This window comes from Sphaerodactylus townsendi, linkage group LG01 (assembly GCF_021028975.2).
Source record: "Sphaerodactylus townsendi isolate TG3544 linkage group LG01, MPM_Stown_v2.3, whole genome shotgun sequence".
NCBI classification, from domain to species: Eukaryota; Metazoa; Chordata; class Lepidosauria; order Squamata; family Sphaerodactylidae; genus Sphaerodactylus; species Sphaerodactylus townsendi.
In genome coordinates this window covers 166803023-166816956 of record NC_059425.1, presented here as the reverse complement: position 1 = coordinate 166816956, position 13934 = coordinate 166803023, and the positions used below count along the sequence as shown (strand labels likewise).

The window sequence follows — 13934 nt, the reverse complement described above, 5'->3', positions numbered from 1 at the left end:
GAGCATAACCTAAGTGTGGCTACTCAGAAATAAGGCCCACCAAGTTCAGTGGGGCTTGCTGCCCTTCCCAGTACAAGACTTATGCACGTTTACTCAAAAGTAACTATCTTGGGTATGCATGCATAGAATTGCACTGTATTGCAGTAGAACCAAACAGGATGAGATATCCCGGAAGCCTCCACTGGAGGGGAAATTGCCAATGGGAAACTATCCTAAGCAGGTCTACTCAAATGTAAACCCAAGTGAATCAAATAGGATTTTACACACGGCCAAGTTAAGCCTCTGTACCATAGTGATGTAAAAAAAACCACCTCTCCTATTACACCTTAACGTGTCAGAGATAGGTGAAGGATGCCTTGGCCTCCCCAGAGGAATTTCTCGTCAAGCTTGTCAGGAAAACCAGCAACTTTCCATCTTAAATGTTGGCCCCAAATGAACAGTTCGTTGACATTTCTGGGGAGCGGGAAATTGCCACTTTTGAGCCAATCTGTTTCGGATTAGAGGCAGGAACCCTCTACAGGCGATCCTGGGAATTCTTTTGTGGGAATAAACCGGTTTAAAGCTGGGGGGGCGGGGGGGCGGGGAGGGGTAGTCTAACTTCGGATCATCAGACATGCTCGCGCCGTCTAAACGTAAGCAAGGAAATCCGAAGCAAGGCCGATCTGAGACGACTGCAGGCTTAATTCAAACCAACCAGTCTCGTAAACTGGCCTTGAGAGAACAACCTGAAGGGGGGGGGGGTGTTTTGGTACTCTGGACCACCACCACCACCACCACCTCGCCAACCTTGGAGACTGGGGAAAAGGCGAGCTCGCACCACTAGCCGTTCTCAGGCAACCCCCAGGCGGCTGCTCTGCAGGGCAGGGCCGTGTGAAATCAGGGGGCTGAGCTACCTCTCGCGGAGGTGAGCAAGGTACGATGGGGTGAGCGGGCGAGGCCAGGCGTTTCGTCAGCCTCGGAAAGAGCCCCGCCGGGGGAGGGGGGGGGAGGAAGTGCTCCTTATGGGCAGATGGGAGGGAAAGGAGAGGAGGGGAGGCGGACCGGGCAGGGGGCGTGGCGGCGTCCCGCGGGGGGGCGTGGCCTGCGGGCTAGGTGAGGCGGGTAGGGTTGGATTTATGCCAGAAGGCGCACGGTGCTCGAGCTCGGTCCCGGGGTTTCCCTTTTCCTTCCACCCGCGATTCGGAGCAGAGGCGACGCTCGTGCTGCAAAATGGCCAAGCTGATCCGCGCTGGGGTGTGGTGCGCGCTGCTCTTCGGCTTCCACGCAGTCTTGGCGGTGAGTCGGGAGAGGGTCGGGGGGAAAAGCAGCGCTGCTCCGGTGGCCCCTTCTGGCTACACGTGGCCAGCGAGGAGGCGCCAGCCGGATCTGTGCGCTCCCCGGGCCGCGAGGTTGCAGCACCCGAGACTTGCTCGCTCTCTTTTCTCGCCTTCTGCCCCTTTGCAGCAATTGGGAAGTTTTCCAAACCCCGCTAGTTCCATCCCCCCCCCGGTGGAGTTGGGAGGGAGAGAAGCGAGAAGAAAGCCCGTCGGTCCCGTCTCTTCTCCGCCTACAAAGCGGCTGCAGCTGGAGCCGAGGGCACGTGAAGGCGCTTTCCTCCCCCCGGCTCGCCTTTCTCACGGACGGCGCCCCTCCCTTTCAAAGGGGCTTCTCCGACTTGTGGAGGCTTAAATCCCCCCTAGTTGGGCCGGGGGGGGGGATCAATGGCCTATTGTGTTGGTTGTTTGTGTGTTGTATTGGGTGTGTGTGTGTAATCCAGCCCCTCAAGGCTTAATTCAAACCAGACCGTCGGCTCTCGTAACCTGACTGGAATTCGTCTCCCCTCAGCCTCAAAGCCTTTTCTTTCCGCGGCGTCTCTCCTTTTCTCTCTCCCCACCTCTGTGGAGCCAGCCGGATGTTTGCCTTGTGTGAGGTGGGGCGCCCTTCCTATTATCCCCGGGGTTGAACTCTCACAGAACAGTGGAAATGGAGGCAGCGTCCCCGTTTGCCCCTTCAACGCAGCGCCCCCTTCCCTTTGCGTTTTTCCAGTGTGGCTCTTAGAGTTTGCCCCGGTGCAACAACAATCCCTTGAGGTAGGCTGGCGGCCTAGGGATGCCTGCGCCAGCCAACAGGGTGTCCGGAGGAGAATCCCCTGGAATTACAGCTCAGACTACAGTAATCCATTGCCCTGGGGGGAATCGATGCTTTGGAAAGGGGATGCCGTGGCATTGTACCCCATTGAGGTGCCTGCCCTCCTTAGCTCCACCCGCGATCCTCCAGCACCTTCCCAACCTGGAGTTGGCACCCCAGCCTCCTTCCCCCACTGGTGGCCAGGGAGAACCAGGCAACCCTCAGCCCCCCAAAACCAGTGGCCACTCCAGTCCCAGGTAGCAAAACTTCTATAGGGAAGGTGTTTTTCCAGGTTGGAGATAAGTGCGAATGAGCTCTGTGTGGGGCTGCTCTACGCATGCACTTTCACAATATACGAAGCCCTGATACATGCAGATGAGTCATATAAGTGGCTTGCCTTGGGATGACTTCCCGGAGGAGGCTACTGGCACAGATCAAAGTTGTTCGGATATTGTGGATGCCATTAAGTGCTGGGGGAGAGTGTTAACTGAGTGGGTGCCCCAGTAGCTGCGAAAGCCTGTTGTGTCTTCTATGGCAGTGTTGGGCTGGTGAAAGGAAGAGACCAAAAAGCACTTCTAGGCTCGAGTGTTGATGGTTTCCCTCCCCAGTATTATAGAAACATGCAATAACATGAAATCAAGGCAGGAGTAGGCAATAGTACCAGTCCTTTACTGGATGTATGGATCTGTAAAGCAGAACGTCTTGTTCTATATTGGCTCCAAATAAGTAGAATGAGATTTTCGTCTTAAGGGGAAAAAAATATAAACCACAGAACTCAACAACGTGGAGCACTAATTATGCCTTCCCCACCCTTTGCTTGCACAAGCAAGAATTGTGTGTCCTGTGCATTTGATTTGGTTTGTGTTCCTCCCCCCCCCTTTCTTTCTCATGCTTGTTTAATTAAATATTTCAAATACCAGCTGTAAAACTGACACTTAAGGACTAGAATGCAGACAGGAAACTTCTCAAGAGTGCTTGCTTTCTTGATGCCCCCCCCCCCCCAAATTAAACATAATGATTAACTTGATCCCCCAGTGTATCATCAGGAGAGAGCATAGGTGGCTGGTAAGATGACTACAGCTTTTTTGTATCAGTGCTTCCTGACAGATGAAATACTGGATGCATCCTTGAAGTCTGGATGCAAACATTTTCTCTCTGACTTCTCCTCCCTGCATAATACTTGTTGCTTGACAATCATGGGAGACATTCACAAAGGCTAGGCATGTTGACTCGGGAGAAAGTTCCCTGGGCAGGGTTGTATAGAGTTTCAGCACTGAATAGCAGAACCGGTGCCTTCATTTTGGCAAGCTCAGTCATGAGATGCTTATGTATTCCCAAGACTTCCCCCTCCCTTCCCACTCCACAACTTTTACTCCGTGATAAAAAAAACTGAAACAGTAAGCTGTACGCTACAGCTGCCAAAATTTGGCTATAGGATCTCTTGCAAGCTTAGGGGCGTGCAGGGATCGTGGATGAACTGTGGAGGACAGAATGATTTGGAAAAATCACGGTGTCCAAATTTTTCAAGGTCAATTACCTTTCCTTGAATGCTGCTCATTTACCCTCACTAGTCCAAGACTTCTCAGTGGGCTATTTTGGTGCAAGCTACGTAGAACTATTATTCTGGATGCCTAGGGAATTCCATTGATTACACAGAAGGACTGACCTTGGCTCTGTTTTACTACCTTCCTGATAGGTACTTGACCATGAACTTCATTGTTAAGAGGGAGTGACTGCTAGGTTTTTTCACCTCAACATTGCCACCAGCAGATGTCGCTACTGAATAATCCATTCTGGATCTTTTAACTGCCACTCCCAGCATCTTTTAGCTTGACGAAAGCTCTGCATTGGGATTAATGTAGCAGGCTGTTGGAATAACTGCTACAGTGCACATTTCTCCACTGGAGAGTTTGAGCTGCAAAATCTCAGCTATGTCTTATGTATCAGGCGACACCTGTTTTTTTGTGTGTGATCATTGTAACCACATTTCAGGAAGAGTTAATTGTGTCATTTCATGGTGCTTGTGCAGATGCTGGTAACTTGCAGATGAATGTACAAACTGCCTTCTGCACATCGTTGTTCTGGAGATAATGAGAGAGGTGATACCAGGTTAGTTGATATGGCTCTGGTTCTTTCCCACATGCAGGTGTTCATGTGATGGGTAGGCGTATATCAACTGACTCTACGCCCTGTTGATGTCAGTGTAATTGCCTCCAAGTTATATTTCTTGTGGTCATGGCTTAGTCATGCGTAATTAAGAAGTATATCATATTCTTCGGGGGTTAAACTTCAGGGACAGATTAATTCACATCTGGAACCATTGCAAGGATCCGTAAAAACTTGTTAAATCTTTGGACATCTCTGGAAATTTGAGACCAGGGGGTGGGTTCCCCAACAAAATGGCTGCCACAGGAGCTAGTTCCAATTACAAAGCATTGGGGAGTTCTCCCAGCAAATGTTAGGAGGTTTTAAGCCAGTGGTTCTCAACTTGGGGGTCGAACAACCCTTTCACAGGTGTCCCCTAAGACTCTCTGCATCGGTGTTCTCCATCTGTAAAATGGATAAATGTTAGGGTTGGGGGTCACCACAACATGAGGAACTGTATTAAAGGGTCGTGGCATTAGGAAGGCTGAGAACCACTGTTTTAAGCCAAGCACCCTCTCCTATCATGAAAATGCTGTATCCAGATGAGTTCTTTCCACTGACACTTTTGAAGCATTTCTTAGTACAAGCAACACATGTCAAATCTGACTTCTTGCTTTTAGGAAGCAGCAAGGGAGTACCACAGAACATACTGGCTGGCATAGTGTTGGAGGACCCTGATCATTTGGCTCACTTAAAATATCCCACAGTGGAAATGTCAGAGTATACATGCAGAGTCCTTTTGGCTGTAGTGCTGCTCATAGAAAGATCCTGGGGAAATGCCTGTCAAGGGTTGTTTTTTTTTTTTTTGCAAAGTATGTGCAGATGTGGGTGCTAGGGAGCTGTTAATAATACAGAAAGTAGCCAGTACAATTCCCAAGGGCACCGCTGGCTCCCTTCTGGGAATTGAGCAACAAACCTGCCACGTTTACAGTGAGCAAGATAATGCTCCAACTGGTTCTTCTTCTGCTTTTTGCATTGTTTTTATATGCAAGCTTCAATCTTGGAATCCACTGAATTCTAGATTAGATTAGTCAACTCTGCTGCAACCATGTTTTTTTTTAATCTAAGTGGCATTCTGATACTGAACTTCAAAGCATGCTTACTTAAAAGTAAATCATTGTGACTTGCTCTGAAGTGAACCTCTTTCGGATCTCTGTGTCTGTAATAAAGAAATTACAATTTGCTGACAATTAGTGCCTTAGATTTTATTATAGGCATTCTCATCCCTGTGGTGGAGTACAGAAAAGGTTTTGAGCTCTTCTGGTGGAATGCTTTTTTGGGAGTAAGTCCCATTCAATATAACGGGAACTGAGTTTTGAACAGAATTTGTTAGGTTTGTTACCATAGACCTAATCATCTCTCTCTATCTCAACTTATGCCTATGTAAGTTTTAGAACCTATAACTTTCTCTATAATGGTGGTGACCAATAGACAGTTGGGCATGGAAGATACTTTGCCACACTTCTGCACTTAGAAGATGTGTTACTGTAGCTCTGATAAGGCAGCTTATCACGTGAAACTACATTACAGATCAGAGTTTAAATTGTGGCAAAATCGCAAAGCTTCTTCCGGCACAGTCTCATATTTTCTAAACTAGGGGAGGTTTCTAACGGTGTCCTTAGACTCTCCATGTCAGGGTTAGGCTGTGTAGTCTCAAACTGACTATAGGCGACTTAAATCTCATAGCAGTTGGTGCTGTAAAATCCAACTATTATCTTATGTAACAAAGCACTCAGTGGGCTATCAGGGTATCTAAAATGTTTACAAAGTCAGAGTTGCTCCTTTGGCATTTGTCTGATCAGTACCATTTTAGACAGCAGGCAGGCAAGTTCTCTATTGCACCATGGTGGGAATCCGGGGCTGAAGAAAACATTCCAACATGTCTGTTCCCTCCTGCTGACTTAGTACCATCTAGCCATGCATCCTGAGTTTTGTCTTTGGAAGTTACCAGCTATTGTAGTGGAAGGCAGATCTGCCATTTGAAACAACTCAGTTGTAACATGTAATTCTTTGCCCTCACATATTGCCAGCAATGCTGGTTTCAACGCTCAACCAAGTCAAAGTAAACTGCTCACTCTGCTGTTTAACCCTCAGTGTTGCTATCAAGACAAAATGAAGTCTGCAGTAGTTCAGCATCCTGTCTAAGGGCTGTACAGTGGATGCTAAGATACTGAAAAGTGTGCCATCTCTTATTTTCTAAGAGTTTGTATTCTGGATACAGATATGGGTATACTTATTCAAGTCATTACTAAGAGAGACCTGTATGATTCTACCTCTAGTGGAAATCAGCAAAGATAGTATGTCTCATGTCTATTGGAAAAGCAAACTGCGTTAAAGGTTTCCATTTGTATCTACTATACTGTCTGCAGTGTTAATGAAGAAGAAGACGAGAAATGTTTGGATTTATACCCTGATTTTCTCAACCGTAACAAGTCTCAAAGCGGCTTACAAACTCCTTCCCTTCCTCTCCCTATAACCAGCGCTTGTGAGGTAGGTGGGCCTGAGAGAGTTCCAAAGAACTGTGACTAGCTCAAGGTGACCCAGCAGGCTCCATGTGTAGGAGTGGGGAATCAATCCTGGTTACAAAGCCAGTCTCTGAATAATATTGTGCATTTCTGAATCTTTGTGGATCTAATGGAATCTAGCAACTTCAACTGAACTTTAGAAAATGGGAGGGGGGAATGTTTAGTGCCCAGGAGATTTCAAAGAGAAAAAGTTGGTAACATTTTGGCAAGTGTTTCATTCGAAGGCCTCTTGTAGACAAATGATCTGTTACTTAGCTGATTGGCTAAGTATTCTCACATTGTCAGTGGCCTTTGTATTTTGTTCCATCTGTTTACTCCTTTTTCTAAACACAACTGTGAACTCTGCACACTGTTTTTGCAACTTTTTGATAACTTTCAATCACAAAATATTAGTGGTTATGGAATTGGGTCTTGATACTGCATACCAGAGTCTGGCAGTATGTTTCTCTAACTTTCTCAACATTGAACAACCTGAAATCAGAGTAATAAACACGACTGTTATCTCTTCTGTGAAATAGACCCAGTTATTTAATTTCCCATGAGTTAGATGGAGCTTGGCTTTGTCAGCTGTTAATTAGAGAAGGGATTGGACCGCCTTAACTTAATTGGGAAAGTAGTTGTTTGGGGAGTATTATGTGTTTCACACAACTGATGTTTAATGATGCAGAATAAAATGAGCTACTATGTATGCTTCTGATGGACTGTAGAATTAGTATAGTTAGAAACATTCTTGGATTATTAAACTGTGGTGCCCAAATGGTGGAAAGTCATTGTCGTGCAGAAGGTGAGAGAGATCTGAGACTTCAGTTTTGCCCCCATTGGGTACTCCTAAGCAAGTTGATCGAGTAGTTTGGTTACGAACTACGTTCTAGTTAAGGTGCTTGTCTTGGCAACATGAGTTGCATATGCCAGCTGTCCTGATTGTTGGGCCAGCTGTACCATGTCCTGAAAGTGTAGTTCTTGTTTGGGGTGTCCAGTCGCCTCGAGAATGCTTGATGGAAACTGATTTCCAATGAGGATTACTCTTGAAGGTGTTTATGTAGATCAGAAAGGTTGCACAAGATCCAGCATGTTCAGAAAGGTTGCACAAGACTTGCTGTCATCCAGCTAAGAAAATAACATAAGTATATCATTGTCATGTTGGCATATGAACACATACTTACCAGTCTAACAAGGAGGTCATGTTGCCTTGTTGTGCCTTCTTCTGGGAAGTTCGGGCATGAGCTAGCATTTTCTTGTTACTTTTATGTTGCCCAAGAGTAACTGACTTCAGAATCTGTAATATGATTAGGAGCATTATTACCCCATGTTCTAGAACTATTGGAATTTCGACCTTCCCGTCTTGTATAAAATAAGAGTCCACCTGTATCTTTAAAATTAAGATAAACTTTCATGTGTTCATCTGTATGCTAAGATCTGCAGACAGTAAAAAGGTGGTTGATGAAGGGAAATGTTAGAGGAGCCAGTTAAACAATATTTAATCAAGAGTAATTAAACTACTTGAACTAGATGAAAATCACTCCCAATGATTGTAGCTTATCTTTGTGTAGCCACTCACCTTGCGTTAGAAACATTTCTAGTTCTGACAAAGGAATTTGGGGTATTGAACTTCTTCTAACATAAGGCAGAGAGCCAGAGTAATGTTTAAGGTGTCAGACTAGCATCTGGGAAAACCAGTTTCAAATCCCCACTCTGCCGTGGGGACTTGCTGTTGCCTTGGGCCAGATACACCCACTCAGCCTTGACCATGCAAAGTTTTTGGATGGGAGACCTTCAAGCAATATCAGGGACCTGACATGGAGGCCGGCAGTAGCAAACCCCCTCTGAACCTCTCTTGCCTTGAAAATCCTGCCGAGTCACCATAAGTCAGTTGTGACTTGATAGCAAGGAAATAAATGCAATCAAATAGTGTACTAGCTGTTAGATTACTTAAAACGGTAGAAAGTATCAACAATGCTATGGAGTGACTCTTCCATGTGTAGAGATGCTAAATCTCCATCAACATCCACACAAGATTTGATGATTCCTTAAAGGCATTGTACTCGTCGTAAGGAAAATGTGTATTTCCTGAAGATTATAGAAAATTAAGGCTCAGTGAGCCTCTAACCATGATAGGCTTAGCCAGTAATGTTTGTCTTTGTGTTGTGACTGCATAAGCAAAACCTACTTAGATGGAGGTATTCATGATGTAGATAGGAGGGAAATGGAACACCTATGTCTCCAGTGTTAGTAGTGAGTGCACTGTAGTTGTGTGGAGTATCCCTTTCTGTACCTCTGTAATAAAATGGAATACTTGCTGCAGGGGGGAAAAAAAACACCAACTCTTAAAACGAGTATGACTTCTCCAGGGAGAATGTTGGGAAACCTTACAGTTGGAGCACCTGTCTTGAATGTTGAATGAAATGGCGTGTCAACTGTTTACGCAAGTGTGCTGATCAAACTGATACGCTAATTTTTTTTCCCCTACCAATAGCCAAAAAACATGACTCCGTGCTCTAGGCTGCAAGATGCCCACGGTTGGGGTAGTGAGGCATTGTGTGAGCTCAGCTGATCTTGTTTGGCATGATATAAAGCCCAAGGTGATATTGTATGATCTTAAAAACACCGGCTAGCAGGCAGTACTGGTTCTTCTGGGGCCTGTTTAGACTTGATGACTAAGCGTTTTCTGTGCATATCTGGGGACCTTTTGGATAATGGCAGAGTGGCCATTAATGAGTTTGCTAGGAAAGAATAGGATAGCAAGACCTGTACTTTTCAGTAATGATGTATTTGCTAAGTTAAGATCTTAAAGTGTGAAGGTTTCTTCCTGAAAAATGTTAGCCGTATGCATTTTTGTGTTTAGATGTGTGGCTTTTTAGACATTTCGGTAACCTCTTGTGCTAACTTCAATGTGCCTGTAATTCTTGAGAGTCTCCAGACCCTGTCAGGTTATCTTGTATGCTCTTTCCCCACTTTAATGTAACAACTTCTGATAAAGGTGCAGGACACTTCTTGCTGCTTTGTGAACAGCTGTTTTTAAGCTGAAGTAAAAAAAATGCCTCCTCTGCCATCATACATCAACATAACAGAGATATGTGAATGATGTCTCCACAGAGGAATTTCTCACCAAGTTTAAGAAAAAAAACAATTTCCATCTTTTGAATCTTGGTCCCAAATGAATAGTTGTCGTTTCTTTAAAAATACATTTGTACTGTAGTGCAAAAGCATCTTTATTTGAGATTTGTCTCAAATATCTGTGATGTGCCTCAGACAAAATGCAGAATTTGAAAACGAATGTTAGACATGGCTACACGGTTTAGCTGCAAAGGTGACTCCGTGGTATTGCCATGTTCATCTTTTGTTGCGTTGCTCACAGTGGTGACTGAACTGTTGCAGTCAGAAGAACAGAAAAAAGAACTGTGCTTCTGTAACACTATCCTTAAACAAGCACCAAAAGAAACAACATACAGTTAAATAGCTAATTTGTAGTGGCTACATCTTTCATGGTGCTGAAATCATGTATGATGTCAAAAATGCTTGCTTGATAGTACAGTGTGTGAGGAAACAAAATGTCTGCTTCTCTTTGTAGACTGGACCTCCAACAGAAATCTGACCTTATTAGGAATATACACATATCTTTAAAATCAGAGCTCAGACAGAATTTTTTTCTATACCCCCAGTTGGATAATTTTATTAATACTTCCCTTTAAGTAGGGAAAATTTAGGAGTGTAATATGGCTGGAATTGTGAGATCATTATTGGAAATGAAGCACTACATTATCTTATGAAGGCGATTTGCTTGGTTAGGGAATTAAATCTGAAGTATGTCACAAAGGGATCCTCAGTAAGACGGGTGTTTTGTGTGTGTGTGTGTGAGAGAGAACTTTATAGCAGAATATAGGCTGGGATTGTAGAACTAGTGTTAACATTCTCATGATATCCTTTCACAAAAAATGTGGCATTGTACAAACTTACAATACATTCTCCTACTTTTCTGTTGATCTTGCAAGATCCCTATTGGGAAGGGCAGGATATAAATTTAATAAATAAATAAAAATAATTAATGTTGCATTAGTTTGTACTGTGTCTTTAGAACCTTAGGTAGTAGACTTAATCGTTCTGCTATGATAAGTATATAAGTGTTACACTTGCACATTCTCGTAAAATCACACTTCATCACACAAGGGTCCCTATTGTACAGAATTTGGTATGCTTATATGAGCTTTTTCCTACTGATGTTATTGGGGTCAAGCAGCCCAAAGTATGAGGGTATGCTTGGGTCTGAAGCAGTGTTGCCACTGAAGGTACTATCAATAGGCTAAGGAGCAGCAGGGGTGTAGTGGTTATGAGCAGGTGTACTCTAATCTGGAGGAACCAGGTTTGATTCCCTGCTTTGCCACCTGAGTGTGGAGGCTTATCTGGAAAATTCAGATTAGCCTGTGCACTCTAACACAAACCAGCTGAATGAGCTTAGGCTAGTCACAGTTCTTCTGAGCTCTCTCAGCCCCACCTACCTCACAGGGTGTTTGTTGTGAGGTGGGAAGGGAAAGGAGTTTGTAAGCCCCTTCGAGCCTCCTTACAGGAGAGAAAGGGGGGATATAAATCCAACTCTTCTACTGGAGGGGGAGGACATCTGAATGGGTGTTTCCCAGCCAGTTCTCAGGGAGGCAGGACTTGATTTTCGTCACTTCCTGGGAACTGCTTGGACGCCCCTCTTGGACTCCAGTTTAGTTCATGCCTCATCAGGGAGAGCAGTTCCTTACCAGGCTCTGCAAGTTTTGCAGTTAGATCTGCGTCTTACTGGTAAACATGCTGATTTCATCCAGATTTTGGTGTAGGAGATAGGTGGGATAAACTATAAAAACTAGTGAGTTCCACTCTGTTGGAAACTTCTGAGATCAGGTTTATGAATTCAGATGGAACCATGACAGTTTTTCTGGTAACGGGGAGTCATCTGACATGGGTTAACGATCCATCAATGCCATCTGAATTGGGTGGAAAACTAAGATCTATGATTGGGATTGAAGATATATGATTGGGATGGGAAGGCTTGGATAATATGTAATCTTTCAACCACAGACTTCCCTGCATATAACAAATAATATGCCAGAAAGAATAGTCTAAATCCGACATGCTAAGCATCTTTGTGAAGGGATTCAGCAGCTCCCAATCTACTGTACACTTCTTAGTATATACCAGTGGTGGTGAACCTTTGGCACTCCAGATGTTATGCACTACAATTCCCATCAGCCCCTGCCAGCATAGCCAATTGACCATGCTGGCAGGGGCTGATGGGAACTGTAGTGCATAACATCTGGAGTGCCAAAGGTTCGCCCCCACGGGTATATGCCCTTTCTCCAAGCATCTTAGGGTGGTGTATTTGGTGGCTCTGTCCCAGTGGTGTAGCCCCAAGGGGTGTGTGTTCGTGATGAAGGCGTGGCAAGGGCATTCTGGGGCGGATGTGGCAGGGGCGCAGGCGGCACGCATGCCTCGGGCTCAGTTCACCTCGCTACAGCTCTGCTCTGTCCTTTTTGATCCTCTCAACTACCATATGAGGTAGGTAAGGCAAATGGGTATGACCTGCACAAGATCACTCAGCAGGTACCATGAAAAGTACGGATTTGAATTTGGATCTCCTAGATCCTAGTAGTTTGATGCTTAAACAACTACACCACATCAGCTGCTTTTTCGGTATGACTATACAAATACTCAACTCTCCTCTTGTTAGGCTGGCGTAGTCTAGTTTTACTACTTGATTTTGTTGGTGGTGTATTACTCCTTCCCTGGAATTTATATAGTGCTTCATATAACTTTGGTGATCCTTACAATAACTGTGTAGGTCAGGGTTGGTTCATTTCAGATACAGGGTCAAAGCAAAGAGAATGGTTTTGTTAAGGCCAATTAACCAGCGTTTGTATCTGAAGTGAAACTTGAATGGAGACTTTACTTCTAACCTGTCTGGAGTGCCAAGTGCCAACTTCCCTACTGTTTGAACATATTGATTAGATCTATTTCTGTCTTGCATCAAGTTTGAGGATGACCCCTTACAATTTTAATCACATCAAGACTCTCTGTTATAATCCTTGAGGATGGCTCATGGCGATAGTCAGCGGAAGGTCCTCTGCCTACGCACTGTTGTCTGAGCCAGGTGAAAAAGCTCAGACAGTTCAATGTCATTCAGCTGGCTTATCTCCTTTAGCAGTATATGCAGATCAGTAGTATCAGTGGCTAACCTTCATGGCTTTGGGTTGATAACCTTTTGAAGGGTGAAAAATGACATGCAGTTTTAGGAACCGTGTGAATCTGTCTGAGTGTATCTTCAGAAAATGGAGTCAGAGCCAAGAACGGATTTTTGCGCCCCCCTCCCCCCACACAAGCATGTGACATCCATTTTTTAAATAATTGCACGTTAATATTAGCTCAAAAATACAAGACAATCTCCTTATCTTTTCCTAAGCATGTGCTTTGGATCTCTTTTTCAACAAAGGGGCACATCCAGTGGTGGGATCCAAAAATTTTAGTAACAGGTTCCCATGGTGGTGGGATTCAAACTGTGGCGTAGCGCCAATGGGGCTGGGCGGGGCATGACGGGGGCATGGCCGGGCATTCCGGGGGTGGGGTATTCCTGGGCGGGGCTGTGGCAAGGACGCAGCCGCTGCGCCGGTCCTTTGGCGGGAAACGAATGCACGCAGGCGCAGGCTGCCACGCATGCTGGTGCACCTCCTGCCAGACTGCTTCAAGTTCTGTGCACTACTGCTGAGAGGAGGGGCATAACTAAGGCAAAAATCATGTGGCAAAATCACCAATTAGTAACCCCCTCTTGGCACTCACAAATAATTAGTAACCTACTCTCGGGAACCTGTGAGAACCTGCTGGATCCCACCTCTGGGCACATCCATGTCTCAACAGGTGTTTCCCATGCGGTCTGATACTAATTATTGTAAATGGGTGCAAAAAGTAAAAGCTAAGACCCAGAGTAATGTTATATACCTCAGTTGCCCCACTGGAAAATGTGTCCCTTGTTAGAAACGTAACATGAAGATCTCATTTCAGGTATATTCAAAAGTGCCCTGTTGGATCAGAGCAGGAATCATCTTGTCTAGCATCCTGTTTCATGCTGCTGTCAACCAGTTGCTTTGGAGGGTCAGTGCACAGGTCACAGAAGTTGGGGCCTTTCTG

General features: G+C 45.0%; 1 protein-coding gene across 1 annotated transcript in view; it reads left to right on the top strand.

The window, feature by feature from the left end:
- The first annotated feature begins 1083 nt into the window (after nt 1–1083).
- Nucleotides 1084–13934, top strand: part of SDC1 (syndecan 1) — a 30033-nt gene continuing 17182 nt past the window's right edge. Inside the window, exon 1 of the mRNA XM_048499078.1 lies at nt 1084–1275. Coding sequence (XP_048355035.1) covers nt 1210–1275 — 66 coding nt within the window. The 5' untranslated portion in view covers nt 1084–1209. The remainder of the gene's footprint in view (nt 1276–13934) is intronic.